Below are 17,186 nucleotides of genomic sequence, written 5' to 3'. Positions count from 1 at the left end.
CTACAATTCTATGAATTAGGTAGTACTATTAGCTCTGTTTTATAGACCAGGGAACTGAAGCATAGAATGCTTTAGTAATGTGCACAACAGTCACACAGCAGGTAAAGGTGGGGAGCCAGTCAAGGAAGGGAAACTATCCTAGGCAGAGGAATAGCCTTTGTAAAGGCACAGAAGAGTGAGAACGCTTGACAATCAGTGGGACTGGAATATAGGGCTGTGTAGGACTTGGGGAGGGAACAGAGAATAGAAAGGTGGGACGGGACTGGATATTGACATTCTGGAATCTCAGGTTCAAGGGAGGACTCTAACATGTGTGAAGAACTCCACCCAGGGTGACTCTGTCCAACTGAAGCCTGAAAGGGTGGGGGGCTTTCTCTATCCCTGAACTGTGCCGTCCTCCACCCTCAGAGACAAAAGAACCCTGGCCAGCCTCCTCCCGCTGAGGGCTCCCTCTGTGATCCCTCCAGGATTTAGGAAGAGATACCAAGTCATAGAAAAGGAGATGAAAGGCAGGCAGAAGTCAGATCTGAACCCTGGGTCCCAACACCCAACACGCCCCTAGGGCCCTGGGCAAAGAGTGACCTCACTGTTAGTCCCTGCCCAGGCTTGAAGTAAGAGATGAGCAAGATCACGTGGGGGTGCTGTCCCGGCCTGCAAGTCCCAGTCCTGTCACACACTAGTCAGCTGGGGTCGGGGAAAGGCCTTCCTGTGCCTCCATTTACCTTGCCAGCCTCTAAACTAGGAGGCTTCTTCCCACATAAACACGCCCACAGTCTTCAGCTAACTTTCTAGGCAGAAAGTTTCCTACTGCGGCACAAGTCTACGGGCTCCCGGTGGAGGCTGAGGTTCTCACGGGTGGAGACCACTGCAGCTGCCTTCGTAGGTCCAGACTCCCCGAACCTTTAACCCTTGCTCTGCTCAACCGTCCCTCTGTCTCAAGCAGTCCTCCCGCCTTCTGCGCTGCGGCGCCTTTAAACCTTCTTGGCCCTTGCCCCGCCCCGGGTCCGCCCCGTCTGAGGCGGGACCCTCCTGAAAACCCCCGGCTGGGCAGGGCGCACCACTTGCAGCTGCAGCCCTTGCCTTGAGTGAGTGCGCCGCTCCCCAGCCCTCTTGAACGGTGAGCAGGTCGCAGGGACGGGGGTCGGGGGGATGTGCATGGTCTGTAGAAACCAAGAAGCCAGCGCTTTTGACTTGTTCCAGCGGGGATCAAGGGCTGGCACCAGGCAAGGGTCCGGTGATTACTTTACCCCGCCCCGTGCTGTCAGATCCTGTCCCCAAGCCCTGACCCGACATTGTTGGACGATGAGGTCAGGCGAGGTTAGTCCATGCATAGACAGGGCGTCCGTCCGTCCGGAGCACGGACTCAGGGACTGAGCTCCACCCGCGGGCTCCATCGCCGAGTCCTCACTGGGGCGAGGGGAAAAAAGGGCGTCGGACATTAGCTGGCTGGCCCCGAGTGACCCCGGGTCGTGGCGCCGGCCCTGGGCCAGCTCGTGCTCCTGGGCTTTCCCGCGCGACCCTTCACTTCCTGGTTCCAGGAGCACGTGTGGGCACTGCGTGCCCTCTGAGTCCCCGAGGCCGCCCTTTTCATTCCTGTTCCTGCTAGCTTGCTATTCTGGGGACTCGAGGTCACGAGCTGGGGCTAGAGGACTCCGCATGGGTCGCACAGTGACCTTCTGTGAAGCTCCAGTCATCTCTATGACGGTCCCCCGACCTCGGGGGTCTGGGTGCTGCAGCCCTGACTGCGCCCCGGGGTGCCCTGTCTGTGTGAGGTTGTGGGGGTGGTGGTGGCTGCTTTTACCCCAGCCCGAGCGCCGCTGCCCCCACCGGGTGCCCCCTGCTGCTGGGAAACCCGGTGGTGGCCGCGGGCGGGCTGCCCAGACCACTGCGTCACCCCAACGGCGGGAGGGCGGTGGGTGACTCATCTGCTCTAACGGCCCAGGGTGTGGTCGTGGGGGGGGGGGGGGGGCGGCGGCTGGGAGGCCGGACCTGCAGGACCGGAAGTGGACTGCCGCCTCCCCCCCCCACCCCCGCGCCCTGGGCCTCTTGGGGCTACCTGGAGCCGGTGTCTTGGGAGTTCTGTGAACAGTTGGTATCTGTGGGGCAGAGAGAAACGGGGTGAGAGTGGGGATGGAGTGTGGGATCCGATGTGGAAGACCTGCGGCTGGGACGGGGGTCCCCCAGTGTTCTCTTTGACTCCAAAGCACCAGACAGCGATAGCTCTCTATCTCCAGCCCCCTCCCAGTTTCTCCTCCCTACTGCAAGGGGCAGACCTAAAACTGCAGAGGAGGCCAAGGCAGGGCGGGTCCAGTAGGACCCTACCATTCCAGAACCAACAAATAGGTTTTGTCCAACCGCAACTCCCTCTCTCACCCCAAGGCCTCTGCCCCTGCCCCCCACCCCGGGATTGGCCCCAATCCTTTCTTCATTCCATCCCTTCTCCCTCCAGAATTTTCAGCTGTGGGTTCTCTAGCTCAGAACACTTTCCCTTCCCAGGGAATTTCTTCTCCTGAACGACTACTTCCTGAGTCCGCTTCTTCACCCCAACACGGGTAATTTCCTATCTTCCCCCCACATGCTGTTCATCCCCACCATAGCTGCCTCCTGGAGGAATCCCTTGCACCTGGTTACACCCGAGCACTGCTGGGACGATCCCACTTCTCCCGTGCTCACAGCCTCCTCACCTCAAAGTCTGTGTTGAGAGGGTGTTTCTGCCGGGAGCCCCCACCCAGCCTCAAACACTGTTTGGTATACAGAAGCCATGGCAACGGCCCCCACCTCATCCCCTCCTCCCACGCAAGCTTTGGAGCTTCCTGTTTGTGTAGCCTCAGCTTTCTCTTCTGCTCCTGACTCTCGGTGGTGAGGGGCTGCCCTACGGTGGTTCCCTTAATTGTGGGCCGCCTCCCATCCTTGCTGCTGCTTGTGGCACCTCGCTCTGTTCAGCTGGTGCCCTCACTGTACTGCTCTTTGAGAACAGTCCCTGCCCCAAATCTGAGTTGGGAAGTTCTCCTGTGTCCCATCTGCACGGTGGATGGAGAGTCCCTTTGTCTTCCCAGTTAAACACCCTAGCCAAGAACCCTGAAGTCCTCCCCGCCCCCTCCCATGTCCGCCTTTTCTTTGGCTTTGGCTTTGGCTTTGGTGAGGTAAGCTTCCAGCCTAGGGTCTGGGTGGGGCCGAGTGCCTGGCGTGGCCCCTCCCGTTTCCCGCCTATTGTATGTAACTCCAGGGTGAGGGTGAGCGTTGTTCTCACAGCTGGAGTAGCGCTAGGGTTTAGGTTGCTCGCTGCCAGCCTATCTCCCAGGTTGTTCAGCTATCACCTTCCTTTGGGGTCCCCAGCTCTGGGGGTCCCCCACACCTGTCTTCCAGCTGGGCATATCTCTTCTCACCCTGGTAGGCAACTTGCTTACTGTTTTCTTTATGGGAGGGCAGGGGCAGGTCCCCTGGGTGTCCCTAGGGTGGGCCTTCCCAGCTCCAGCAGCCGCAGCCCATCAGCTCCTGCCTGCCTGTGGGGTTGGGGAGGAGAAACAGCTGCTGGCCAGGCCTGGCCTGGTTGGAACTGCCCCTTCTCAGGACTCCGCCCTATGGCTCTGGCACCTCAGAGCTTGAGGGCAATGGCCCCAGAGTGGAGCAGATACACTGCAGCTGGAGGCCGCTACCCTGTCAGCTGTGTCCAGGCCCCAGAGTTGGGCGGTGGAGGGGGTTCCTCAGCATCCACTTTCCACCCAGTGGTGGGTCTGGGAGGCCAAGTTTGTCCTGTCTTGGGGGTTGGGGGGCACTGGAAGGGTCTGGCTTCAGGCCATTCTCTCTCTGCTCTTAACCCCAGTGTCTAGGTTAATCATTCTCCTGCCCTTTCTTTACCTGTGCCATGGTGATCCCCGAGCCTCAGGGAGAGGTTCCAGAAGAGAGGTCTGGAACTGGGCTGCGGAGAGGGGGCTTACTAGTGGTAGTAGCTCTTAGCCCCTTCCTCCTCCTACCTGTCTTCCAGCCATTCCCCTGTGCATCAGAGGTTAGAGGTTTCTGTGGCGGAGTGGCCGCTGGGGAGGGCGGGAATGCTTGTCTTGCTTTCTCCTCAGAACTCAGCCACTCCACCCCTCCTGCCTTCCCCCAGCTGATGGTGTGTGTGTGCCTGGTGCTGTGGGTCCGGGCCCAGACTGACATTTATCTGGCCCAGCTTTCCGGGCTGGGGGAAGTGGAGGGGGCGGGTTGCTCTTAATGAGGTTTAAAAATAACTGATTTAGGGGAGGATCTGCCGGAAATGGGCAGCTTGATAAGCAGCCATGTTGGAGTCGGGACGGGAGGGACTGGCCTGAGACACAGCCTCCGCAGCTGAGAGGGGTTGAGGGTTTGAGGCAGGCTGGTCCCCTTGTATTTCGCAGAGTCCTGAGGCCCACTGAGCGGGAGTGGTGGGATTGTTTAACCTGGATGTGTGGGAGAGGGGGAGCCAGAGTGACTTCATCCCTGAAGGCCAACCTGGCCTGGAGCCAGATGTGGTTAGAAGGGGTGGCTCTCTTTCCTCCCCTTGAACACAGATGCCTGCCCTGGGGGTCCCCTTTAGTGAGCAGCCTGACAGCTAGCTCTGTTTCGGAGAAGAGAGAAAAGCCTAACCAGGGTGGGGGTGGGACAGAAAATGGGGACCGTTCTCGGTTCTTGGCTCCCCTTGGCATCCGTAGCATGCCCAGGTCTTGCTCAGCCTCTGAGTGTCAGACCCAGGTGGTAAGTGTTGGTTGGGAACACACTGCCACAGTGAGGTTGGCCAACTCAGGCCATTGGTCGGGAAACCACCCAGTTCTTGCTAATCAAAGCCCTCCAACGAAGTTAAACCCTCCTGTGTATTTCCCCGTCTTGCCTTCTCTTGCCAGGTTTCCCCAAAAATGTCACCCAGAGCTCCTGTATTAATTTCCTATTTCTGCTGTAACAAATTGCTACAAGCTTAGTGATTTAAAGCAACACAAATGCAGCATCTTACAGTCCTACAGACTTCAACAGGGGTCTCACTGGCTAAAATGCAGGTGTTGGCAGGGCTCTGTTCCTTCTGGGGGTCTTGGGGCGAATCCATTTCCTTCCCTTTTCTGGCTTCTGGAGGCCACCTGCATTGCTTGGTTCATGGCCCTGTGTGACTCCAACTTCTGCTTCCATTTTTTGTTGTTGTCACTTCTCCCACTCTGACTCACCTGTCTCCCACTTTCAGTTAGTAAGGACCCTTGTGATTACACTGGGCTCATTTGGATGATCCAGGATAATCTTCTCCATCTCAAGATCTTAGTCACATCCACGAAGTCCCTTTTTGTCATACGAGGTAACAGATCCACAGGTTCTGGGAATTACGACATGGACAACTTTTGGGGGGCTATGGTTCTGCCTATCATAGCTCCTAGAAGGGAAAGTAGAATTTGTTTTTATTGTCTGGTTTCTTGTAGGAAATTCATTGTGCTTGCTGAAATCCCTAAGGACCTATTCAGGCCTCTCTCTTCCAGAAAGCCTTCCCGGGCTGCTTCTGCCCATCTGCTTCTTGTAGCTGCTACAACATGTGATCTGAACTGTGCACTTCAGTATTTGTGTACAATCTTTACCTGTTCATATGTACTCACTGTGTCTCCCTGATGGCACTGTGGGCACTGGAGGACCAAGGGCTTCTATCTCTTTCACAATCCCTAGCACAAATAGTAGGTGCTCAGTTAAAATCCAGTGGTTTGCACCAACCTAGATGGTTTAAAAAAAAAAAAAAGGCAAAGAAAACCCAGAGGTTGAGGGAGGGTAGATCCAACCAGTTTCCCAAGCTGTTCCACATTCCTCCTCCTCTCCCCAAATCATTCTCTTTCCCAGGGCTATAAAGAGCAGGGTTGCGTTTGTTAACAGTTCTGGGCCTCATCCTTGGGGCTCACCCTGGGGGAAATGGTGTATATCCCTGCAGGCAGAATTCCTGAATTCCCCGCTCTCTAGGCTGCAAGGTGTTGACCAAAGGCCTGGGTGTGTCCTCTCTCTAGCACCACCACGCACTGGAATGGCTAACAGGGGACCTGCATATGGCCTGAGCCGGGAGGTGCAGCAGAAGATTGAGAAACAGTATGATGCAGATCTGGAGCAGATCCTGATCCAGTGGATCACCACCCAGTGCCGAAAGGATGTGGGCCGGCCCCAGCCTGGACGCGAGAACTTCCAGAACTGGCTCAAGGATGGCACAGTGAGAGCCGGGCCCCACTGGCTTGGAAGTGCAGGGAGAGCAGGACTAGGTCCAGTGGACTGGGGATTGTTTAACCTGAAGAGGGGAAGACTGAGGGCACACATGTCCCAGCCTCTTCCTCAGCCTGAAGATCTTTGTCAAGGATGTGAGAGGGCCCATGCTTCCCTCCCTCCCCGTGGAGTGGAGGGTAAGGGTGAATGTGTCTCCCAGGCAGTGGAAGGCTGAGGTGACACTGAGGAAGAAAATATCTCTAAGGAAAGAACTGTGGGAGGGTGTATTAGCAAGGAAAGACTAAACACTGGCTTTTCACTCTGGGCTCGGAGGCAGGAGGCTGGCAAGAAGGACTGTGAGGCTTACTCTAGTGAAAAAGTCCAAGCTGCCTTCAGGCAAGACACCAGACTCTCTGGTTCATTGTCTCTGGTTCTGAGGGTGGTGCATGCTAAGCTGCCATAGGTAGGTGTATTCTCACCTTTCCACCTCTGCTGTCCTCATCCAGGTGCTATGTGAGCTCATTAATGCACTGTACCCCGAGGGGCAGGCCCCAGTAAAGAAGATCCAGGCCTCCACCATGGCCTTCAAGCAGATGGAGCAGATCTCTCAGTTCCTGCAAGCAGCTGAGCGCTATGGCATTAACACCACCGACATCTTCCAAACTGTGGACCTCTGGGAAGGTGGGACAGGGCCAGTGGCTGGCTCCTGTCATCCAGGAGGCCAGAGATTGGGCTGGGCCCTCTTGACCGGGGAGAAGGGACTATTTTCTGGCTCCCTGAAGAGAAAGAGGGGTGTGTTTGTGTTCCATGGAACACTTGGTCATATTGGGGGCTGGATTGGAGAAGGGTATGGAAATGAAGAGTAAAAGTAATTAGGAAGCCAGGCCTGCTGACTTAGCAATAGAGGTGGAATCCTGGCATCTAGAACACTGTGGAGGCTGACATATTCCCATTCTCCTTCCCAGGAAAGAACATGGCCTGTGTGCAGCGGACGCTGATGAATCTGGGTGGGCTGGCAGTAGCGCGGGATGATGGACTCTTCTCTGGGGATCCCAATTGGTTCCCTAAGTAAGTATTGCTGGGACAGCCGCAGGGTCCAGCAGGTGCATCGTTTCTGCCCAGTCCTGTCCCTGGGAAATAACTAATCTCAGTAGCAGCTGGCCCTTTACAAAGCACTTTCAGAAAATTCCTCATCTCACTTAATCCTCACAACACCCTCTGGGATGGCAAGTGACTGTCCCTTTGGAAACATGAGGAAGTGGCTTCAGAGAGCTTATGGCTCTCGAGGGCAGAGCTGGCACCAGCCCTTGAGCCAACAGCAAAGCCTGTGTTCTGTCCAGGGAAGGGATTTACTAGGGCAGCCTGTGATCTCCTCTAACCACCACTCCCTTACCACCCAGGAAATCCAAGGAGAATCCTCGGAACTTTTCGGACAACCAGCTGCAAGAGGGCAAGAACGTGATCGGGTTACAGATGGGCACCAACCGCGGGGCATCTCAGGCAGGCATGACTGGCTACGGGATGCCACGCCAGATCCTCTGATCCCACCCCAGGCCTTGCCCCTGCCCTCCCACGAATGGTTAATATATATGTAGATATATATTTTAGCAGTGACATTCCCAGAGAGCCCCAGAGCTCTCAAGCTCCCTTCTGTCAGGGTGGGGGGTTCAGCCTGTCTTGTCACCTCTGAGGTGCCTGTTGGCAGCCTCTCCCCTGTGCTTACTAATACATTCCCTTCCCCGTACCCATCAAAACTGGACCAACTGGCCTCCTCTTTTCCCCTGGGACCAAAATTTAGGGCCCTTAGTCCCTGACTGCCAGGCCTCTCCTCTTTCCCCCCTGGCCTGTTCTGTCTCTGAACTCTGTGCCCTCCGTTCATTCCATGGCTGGGAGTCAGTGATGCTGCCTCTGCCATCTGATGCTGGACTGGCCTTGCTTCTACAAGTATGCTTCTCCCACAGCTGTGGCTGCAGGAACTTAATTTATAGGGAGGAGCCTGTGGCAGCTGCTGCCCCGGCCACAGCTGCACTGACTGTGCTCACCACACATCTGGGGCAGCCTTCCCTGGCAGGGGCCCTCGTGGCTTCTCATTTTCCATTCCCTTCACTGTGGCTAAGGGGTGGGGTGAGGGGACGGAGAGGGAGGGCTGCCTACCATGGTCTGGGGCTTGAGGAAGATGAGTTTGTTGATTTAAATAAAGAATTTGTCATTTGTGAATGGACTCTGGCTGTGTCTGGGGCCACTGTGCCACTGTGGGGAAGGGAGGAATACTGGGCAAAATGCAGTGAGTGATGCAGGAAGGAGGACAGAGATGAGGCTGCGGTGCTAACCCCTGTCTTCAGTTTCCTCCCCATCCTCATTCTCACTTGGTTTAGGGGAGGGGAGGTTGGAATTGAGAGGGGACAGGACCTCACGGCTGAATGCAGACTGCGTAGGCAGTGTCCACAAGGAGGTAAGGCCCTTTCTAGTCGATGGAATTGGGTAATCCTGCCTGCTGCCTTTGGCTGGGTCTGCCTCTACAGCCGGAACAGCTTCTCAGTCACTAGGAGGGTGGGGCTGGCTGCTGGCACAGCCATGAGTCCTGGCAAGTGAAGCTGTCTCCAGGTGAGAGGCCCCTCAGACAGGCTTGGGGCGAGCTGGTCTGTGTTGGAGTTGGCCAGACCCATGTAGGGGCTGAGGGTGGGGGTTGCAGTGGTGAGGAAAGGTGGAAAGCTGGGGAATGAGCAGGAGTGAGTTGGTGGTGGTGGCTGGAGGGAAGAAGCCTTGTTGATTGATCCTAAGCACCTGTGAACTAAGTGCCCCGGAGAGACTAGCAGCAGAACTTCCTTTCTAGGTGGGTGGCCTTGGGCCACGATAATCAATTTTGGGTCAGGTTGTCTCCAGCACCTATCCTTGACTGAGGCATGAGTGTTCTACCCATAGTTTCTTTTTTTCTTTTCTTTTCGTTCTTTTTTTTTTTTGAGACAGAGTCTGGCTTTGTCACCCAGGCTGGAGTGCAGTGGCATGATCGCTCTTGTTGCCCAGGTTGGAGTGCAATGGCGCAATCTCAGCTCACTGCAATCTCCGCCTCCTGGGTTCAAGTGATTCTCCTGCCTCAGCCTCCTGAGTAACTGGGATTACAGGCATGTGCCACCACGCCTTGCTAATTTTTTTGTATTTTTAGTAGAGACGGGGTTTCTCCATGTTGGTCAGGCTGGTCTTGAACTCGCAACCTCAGGTGATCCGCCTGCCTCGGCCTCCCAAAGTGCTGGGCTTACAGGTGTGAGCCACCGTGCCTGGCTATTTTTTGTATTTTTAATAGAGATGGGGTTTCACCATGTTGGCCAGGCTGGTCTTGAACCCCTGACCTCAAGCCATCTGCCTGACCTCATGGCTCTGCCTTGCCAACACCGCAGCCTCCCAAAGTGCTGGGAGCCCCACGCATAGTTTCGAACCACTAGGTGTTACCTTTACCCCAAGGCTTCCCAATCAGACCCTGTGTCTCCCCAGGGGGAATTTGAGGGACCCTGGGCCAGTCTGACATTAGGTTCCAGCGCCATCAGCCTCACCCAGGGGCCTGGCCTTCCTTGCCCCCTCCCCTTTTCTACTTGAGGGTATCTGTCTCCCCAGGAGGAGAAAGCCACAGCCCGGTACCTGAGGGAAACAGGTTTGTAACCAGAGCTTTTGTTCTCTCCCCTTTTGTTACCCTGCTTCTCTGAGGCTCCCTCTTCCAAGAAGCACCCACTAGGGGACAGGCCCCATGCCAATGCTTCATAGCCATGGCTATCAGCCTTATCCCCACACCACACTTAGCCTTGCCACCTAGAGAGGCCTTGCCAGCCTCTCTCATACCTCGGGAGAGACTATTTGCTTGCTTGCTGCATTCCCACAGGCTATGGCACAGATAAGATAGGCTGCAGCCTATGGGCAAAATTCCCAGGGGATTAGATCCTTTATCTCCCATTCAGGAAGGCTTTGTGGAATGTTAGTGAGGGAGAGTGATGTCATTGCAGAGAAAACATTGAATTCGCTATTTATACTAAAACAACAAGCCGTTTGCCACCTTCCCTGGTTTAACTATTTATAGCTATACATTATTGGCCACACGCCTTGCAACTCTGAGAAATGCCTTTTGTTTGTCAGAGTGCCAGCACTGAGAACCACTGCCTTCTCCCAGAAGATTCTCACAAACGCCCAGGAGGTGGATATTACTGTCATGTGTTCCCCATTTTGTCCTTAGATGAGGATACTGGTCTCAGAAAGGGCCAAGGAACACAAAGCAATTAAGGGAGAAGCAGGGATTTGCATCCAATCAACCCGGCTCCGAATCTGGCTGAGCCTGTGCACTTGTAGGCTCAGCAAGAATCGAAGCTGTCAAGGGACTAGGGGACAGAGGTGGTGGTGGGTGGCAGGGCGGTGCTCCTCATCTGTAAGCTGAAGATGGTAATTCCTCCCTCATGAAGTTGCCGTGAGGCTTAGATGAGCGCTGGAAAGCAACTTGCATGGGGAATGCTAGCACATAGTGCCAGGAAATGGAAGTGTGGGGAATAAAAGGTAGAACATTTGTGTGTGGACCCTGGGCTGAGAGGGAGCTGATGTCCAGTAGTTTCATGCCCTTCACCACTGTCCTGTTGAACACGGGCAAAGATGCTTTGAGTAGCCCTATCCCCACTACCTGGAACAGCTTATTTTCAAGGGTGACACCAACTGTATTTGAGAGGTGCTCAGTCATTGGGCTCACCTTTCTTCTGGCTGCACCCACCACCACCCAAACCTTGTGAGGAATCTCAGTGTCCCCTTAATCCATCTAACCGCAGAGTCAGTTGCCTCCTTGTGGAGCTGGCCTCCACTGGCATCGCAACATTTTCCAGCTTGTTCGTCTGTCTGCTTTTTAGCATTTTGTCTCACCTGAGGTTACAATTTCATCCCTAACTTGGCTTCTCTCATCTCTGACCCCACTTCGGGCCCCTGAGGCCAGACTAGGCACCAGCCTGTGTATGATTCTGCCTTTTCTTGCCATCTCCTAACACCTTATTCTGTGTGGCTCTCTACAGTGGTGTCTCTCTCTCTTTTTTTTTTTTCTTATATTTTTCTTTCTTTTATTATTATTATTATTATTATACTTTAAGTTCTAGGGTACCTGTGCACAACGTGCAGGTTTGTTACATACGTATACATGTGCCATGTTGGTTTGCTGCACCCACCAACTCGTCATTTACATTAGGTGTTTCTCCTAACGCTATCCCTCCCCCAGCCCCCAACCCCCTCAACAGGCCCCGGTATGTGATCTTTCCCTCCCTGTGTCCATGTGTTCTCATTGTTCAACTCTTTCTTTCTTTCTTTCTTTCTTTCTTTCTTTCTTTCTTTCTTTCTTTCTTTCTTTCTTTCTTTCTTTCTTTCTTTCTTTCTTTTTTATTTTAATTCTGGGATACATGTGCTGAACATGCAGGTATACGTGTGCCATGGTGGTTTGCTGCACCTATCAACCCATTACCTAGGTTTTAAGCCCCGCATACATTAACTATTTGTCCTGATGCTCTCCCTCCCCTCACCGCAGCCTTTCCCTGACCACAGGCCCTGGTGTGTGTTGTTCCCCTCCCGGTGTCTATGTGTTTTCATTGTTCAACTCCCTACAGAGGTGTCTCCTAACACTCTGCACTTGCAGGGCTGCTCCTGCTGCCTGGAACAATCTCCTTCCAGGTCCCACCCTCACTTGCTCCTTTATCTCCTTCAGGTTTTTGTTCAGACATAATCTTCCCTGATCACCTCATTTAAAACTGCACACTTCACTCTCAGCCTGGACCCCATGCTGCATTCCTGCTTTCTTTTATCACCACCTGACACCCAATATATTTTACTTATTTATTTTCTGTCCCCACCCATAGAATGTACACTACACAAAGGCAGGCTTTTGTTGGTTTTGCTTCATGTAGAATAGTGGTTGGCATGTTGTAGGTGCTGGATAAATATTTGTTGAATGAATGAGTGAGCGTGACACCACCCTTATGCTCCCCAGCCCCCTGGCTTGGCAACACAGTGCCCAGCCAGCCCAAGGGCCTAGCAACCCAGCCTGTCATCAGATCTGAGATACAGCCCAGCTCATCTGTCCACTTCCAATGCTTCCAGATTATTCACTTCCAAACAATAAACACCCAAGAAGCTGCATTTCCTACAGACAGAGGAGAGGAAGTTGGAGGGTGGATTGCATGCTCTGGACGAATGGAAGGTGATTTGAGGATTTGGGGGAAAAAGAACGAACGGGAGGAGGGCAGGAGAAGAGGCAGGAGCCAGCTTCGATTCATTTGCTCCTTGCCTTCAGACTGGAAGTGGAAAATCACTGTGGAGGTGGAGGGAAAGTCGGCTTGGCCCATGGTGGCCAATGGAAAGGAGAGCTGGGAAGGGAGGCAGAGAAGAGGAGGAAGAGGGGGAGAAGGAAGAAGGTTTCAGATGCTCCACCCAGTTTGGCTCACCTGTGGGTAACAAGCATAGCTCTCTGCAGCCTATTCATATGCGTGTGAGTGTGCATTCAGGTGTGTGAGAATTGGCAGGGCTAGGGCTGGGGGGGGGGGGGGGGGGGGGGGGGGGGGGGGGGGGGGGGGGGGGTGCGGTGCAGGTGGGAGGAGATGAATCTGTGACTGTGTGGAGGCTGCCTGTGAGTATGTGTTTACCAAGGATTGGGGATAATGGGTGCAGAGAGGTGTTTGTCCTGCGTGCGTAGGCATCTGTGTGTTTGTACATGGCTCTGTGGAGAACAATATGTCCCATTCCTGCCTCAACAGCTGAAGGAGGCCTTTGAGAGTTTGGCAGAAGGCCCAAGGAGCAGTGGAACGAGCAAAGAGCTGGATGATAGGACCCCAGGGAGAGAACAATAAAGGGCCTGGGATTAAATTTGTTGAAGAAAAGGCTAAAAGGGTGAATTAATAACTGTCTTCTTGCAAAGAAATGGGTTTTAGTCCCAGTGGCCAGGGAGGTAGATTAGACGAAAACGCACCAAAGGTGCATCTAGAGAAATTTAGATTAGACAAGGAAAAATGATTCTCTTGACTCTGAAGGTTACTAGCCTTTGGAATCTCTTAAGGGTCGGAAGGAATGTCTTCAATAATAGGACAAATCGCATCTTCTTGAAGAGAAAAATGGGCAGTTCTGCCTGGGAATGGTCATATACACACTCATTTTTTTCATTCATATATTCATTCATTTAACAATTATTGAGGTCCTGCTTTATGTCAGACTTTATGGAGGATGTGGATTATTAATACGTGATCTCTTTGCTCAAAGAGTGCATAGTTCCGTAGGGGAGATACAACACAGATAGAAGCCATAATATTTATTTATTTTTTGAGACAGAGTCTCGCTCTGTTGGCCAGGCTGGAGTACAGTGGTGTGATCTCGGCTCACTGCAACCTCCGTCTCCTGGGCTCAAGCAATTCTTCTGCTTCAGCCTCCCCAGTGGCTGGGATTACAGGCGTAAGCCACCACGCCCAGCTAATTTTTGTATTTTTAGTTGAGACGGGGTTTCACCATGTTGGCCAGGCTGGTCTCAGACTCCTGACCTCAAGTGATCCACCCACCTCGGCCTCTCAAAGTGCTGGGATTACAGGTGTGAGCCACAGCACTGGCCAGAAGCCACAATAATTCAGAAAACCTGTGACATGTGCCTTTGGAGAAATGCAAATAGGGCTTTGTGGGAGGACTACTGCCTACCTCTCAATGCTCTGGATGAATTCCTGGATGGTGACTGGTAGTGATGTCATGGGGTGCTGAGGCCGCATACCTCAGGGATCATCTCCTCTGATCAACCCAGGGGAGTGGGAGAGCCGGTTGGCGGGACTGCTCTGGAAAAAGGAGCAGTCCCTGGCTTTGTGGTCACAAGTCAAGTTTCAGTGTGGGATGAGGGGCTATTTCTTTCCTGCCTGGGGTGGGGAAGGGCAAAAAGGCCTGAGTCAGGGTGAGAACCAGGGATTGGGTAAGGACAGATCAACATCACTGGAACTGGGGGTAGGTCTGAAGGGGTCATATAAACACCTCCTCAGACACTGGGACTGTCAACTGTCAACTGTTTCACATCACTGTTGGCAGGACCTGAACTTTTTCTTTTTCTCTTTATCTTAAGACGGAGTCTTGCTCCGTCGCCCAGGTTGGAGTTCAGTGGTACGATCTCTGCTCACTGCAACCCCTGCCTCCCGGGTTCAAGCAATTCTCCCTGCCTCAGCCTCCCGAGTAGCTGGGAGTACAGGTGCCTGCCACCATGCCTGGCTAATTTTTGTATTTTTAGTAGAGAAGGGGTTTCACCATGTTGGCCAGGCTGGTCTCGAACTCCTGACCTCAGGTGATCCACTTGCCTCAGCGTCCCAAAGTGCTGGGATTACAGGCACGGGCCACCGCCCCTGGCATCTCTCCCATTTTATAGGTGAGGAAACGGAAGCTAAGAGAATAAAAGTAACTTGTTGAACCCAGCTAGTAGAAAAACAGATTTAAACTTCTGACCACTGAAGCCCAAGCCATTGCTCACCCAGTCATGGGGCTCCCCTGTGAGGTGGCTGACCCTGGGGAAGGGTTCAGCCTGCAACAGGCTTGAGCTGCGGTTTCTCTGTGAGTGGAGGCCCAGGGCCACAGTGGAGGAAGGAAGAGGTCAGGTTTGGGAAGAGGTGCAGGAAGTTCAGTTCTGCAGCCGCCACTCCTCTGAGGCAAGCGAGGATCTGGCAGCTTTAGATGAGAACTAATGGAGAGTACCTGAGATCCAGCCCCTGGATCCTACAACTTGAGGTTTCTGTCCCCAAGTCTCCCTGATCTTTCTGGACCCTCCTCAGACAGCCAACTTTTATCTCCAGCAATAAAAGCTACCACAATGGTCAGGACAATACTGCGAGTTGCACTTTCAAGGCATTAGCATATCTGTTAATTCCAGAGAGGCTTGTCTCCTCTTGGTAGGGCTTTAGCAGTTTTACACTGTTTAGAGAGAAGAGAAGAACTAAGCCTAGAGACTGTAAGTAATTTGCCCAGGGTCCCAATGTTCTCGGGAGTAGAAAGCATGTCTTATGTATCTTTGTGTGGCTCACAGGCCTCAGAACAGATAGTGTCGGGCCCAGAAGGAGCTCCGTCCAAGTTCATTGTATTGAATTGGTTCTGTATGCACTAGAATCCGGGTCTCTGGACTCCTGGTCACTCACTTGTTGAAAATAACCAAAGTCAAGTGTACCCCTGGAGATGAGTTTGGCTGTAGACTACAGTGGACACAGGGTGGTGGGATACCCCAGTTCCTATCCTGTATTTTCTCCTAACCCTGCTACAAGGAATCTGAACTTCTTAAAACTTGTTCTGTTCTCTAAGTGACTGCCAGCATTGGACTCTTAAAACTTGTTCTGTTCTCAGACTGCCAGCATTGGACTCTCCTGGTGTGTTGGTTAGAAATGCACGTTCCATGACATGGTCTGGTCATAGAGACACAGGCCCAGTGGTCACTGAGGGATGTGGTCTCTGCATGGGCAAGACTGTGACTATCTTAATACCCTGCTGGGCCTCCACATGCTGCCTGGTAGAGTAGGCTTTCCACAAATAAATGTGTTAAATGAATGGAAAAAGAAAAAAAAAAAAAGAAATGCAGATTCCAGTTAGACTTATGAGACCTATGGACTGAGAATCTGTGGCAGAGGTAGCGGAGGTGGTATCTTGAATTTGCATTTAAACAGGCTTCCCCCATAATCCTTAGGCAGCAGTGACCTAGGAGATTCGGGTGAGAAGTTTCTCCAGCAAGAAAGTTGGTCCTGGCCTTGAGGCCCTGAACAAGAGTTGGCCCTACCCCCCACCCTGCACTGTTTGGTGACTGTGGCTAGGTTGCCAGGGGAACCAGGCTGTGTAACTTCCTGGCTTTGGCGGTTTTCCCCTCCTTGGCCTTATCTCAGCATCCGCCACCTAGTCCAGGGCCTGTGCTGGTCACGTAGGAGGGGAAGCTTGTGCCAGGCGTGCAGAGGCGTGTCTAGGATACCAGGACAAGGCTGGCCCAAGGACCTGGGGCGGGCAAGAGGGTGGAGATGTGGTTTTCAAGAAGGCAGGGAGGCTGCAGATTTGTTCATGTCTTTCTCTTTGGTCTGGGAGATATCCACACTGTGGGAATGTGGGGAAGGGGGTTGGTCAGAGCCTGGGGCTCTGTCTGTCATTACTCTGGCATTTCTACTCCTCATTCATGGCCTAATTCCCCCTCCCTGGGAGTAGGGGCACCAGTAATACTGCGGCGTGGCCTGTGTCCCCTTTTCTCCTCCTTCCTCCTTCTGCTCTCTAGACTTAGGGCCTCTAGCAGCAAGCTCCCCCCAGTACTCCTCACTACCACCCTCACCCTAACATCTCTGCCGCAGCTTCATTCACCCCTACTCATTCTCCTTGGTTCCAAACTCCTTCCTGTTCTTCAGACTCTCTCCCCTCTCCATGCCCCGTGCTGGGTCTCTCAGAAGATAGCAGGAAGCCCTGACAGTCTTTAAGAATGGAAAAGAGAAAAAGTTTTGAAGAAAGAGGGAAGGCAGGAAATAGTTGAATAAAATAATTCATGCATTTAAGTATTTGCTTATGTTTTAAGCCATACTTTGAAGCAGTTTTGAGAATTCAAGTGTTCCAGGAAGAAGGAGAATAATGGAAATAGTGAAATAGCCTCTCAGGCCTCTGTGCAACTTGGAGGATTTATGATCTGATTCCTGATGGTGTTTATATTACATTAAGAACAAATATCCCCCAACCCCCCCGCCCCCACCATATTCCCATGCTCTGGGGGAAAGAAGTGCAAAGAAAACAGCCAGACACTGTGCAGATTGATTTATCCAGAATGGTCTTATCTTCATGGTCTCGCTCTTTGGGGCTATTACCCTATCTCACAGATAAGGAAACAAGGCCCAGGTGGTTCAGCAAGTTACCCAAGGTCTCTCAGCTTTAAGTGGCTGAGCCAGGGTTGAAAACCTGCTAATCTGTTTCCAAAATGAGTCACCACTTCTCTTCTTCACTTTGCTCCCCCGGGGAACACAAATCAGGGAGACTTCTTCTAGAATATC

At 53.0% G+C, this 17,186-nt stretch overlaps 2 protein-coding genes across 4 annotated transcripts in view; one reads left to right on the top strand and one right to left on the bottom strand.

Moving 5' to 3' along the window:
* Positions 1 to 8,388, top strand: part of TAGLN2 (transgelin 2) — a 297,175-nt gene extending 288,787 nt beyond the window's left edge. Inside the window, exons 2-6 of one of the 3 annotated variants that reach the window (XM_050759521.1) lie at positions 1,039 to 1,117; positions 5,985 to 6,181; positions 6,678 to 6,852; positions 7,137 to 7,239; positions 7,572 to 8,388. In XM_050759521.1, coding sequence (XP_050615478.1) covers positions 6,002 to 6,181; positions 6,678 to 6,852; positions 7,137 to 7,239; positions 7,572 to 7,713 — 600 coding nt within the window. In that variant the 5' untranslated portion in view covers positions 1,039 to 1,117; positions 5,985 to 6,001 and the 3' untranslated portion in view covers positions 7,714 to 8,388. Of the gene's footprint in view, positions 1 to 1,015; positions 1,118 to 3,242; positions 3,391 to 5,984; positions 6,182 to 6,677; positions 6,853 to 7,136; positions 7,240 to 7,571 lie in introns of those variants that run through there. The other 2 variants (XM_050759520.1, XM_050759522.1) reach the window with 2 other exon arrangements.
* Positions 1 to 17,186, bottom strand: part of LOC126935658 (sodium/potassium-transporting ATPase subunit alpha-2) — a 907,274-nt gene that overhangs the window by 225,188 nt on the left and 664,900 nt on the right. The gene's annotated exons all lie outside the window — the stretch shown is intronic.

Source organism: Macaca thibetana, chromosome 1, assembly GCF_024542745.1.
Source record: "Macaca thibetana thibetana isolate TM-01 chromosome 1, ASM2454274v1, whole genome shotgun sequence".
Classification (NCBI taxonomy): Eukaryota; Metazoa; Chordata; class Mammalia; order Primates; family Cercopithecidae; genus Macaca; species Macaca thibetana.
This window is presented reverse-complemented; position numbering and strand designations above follow the sequence as displayed.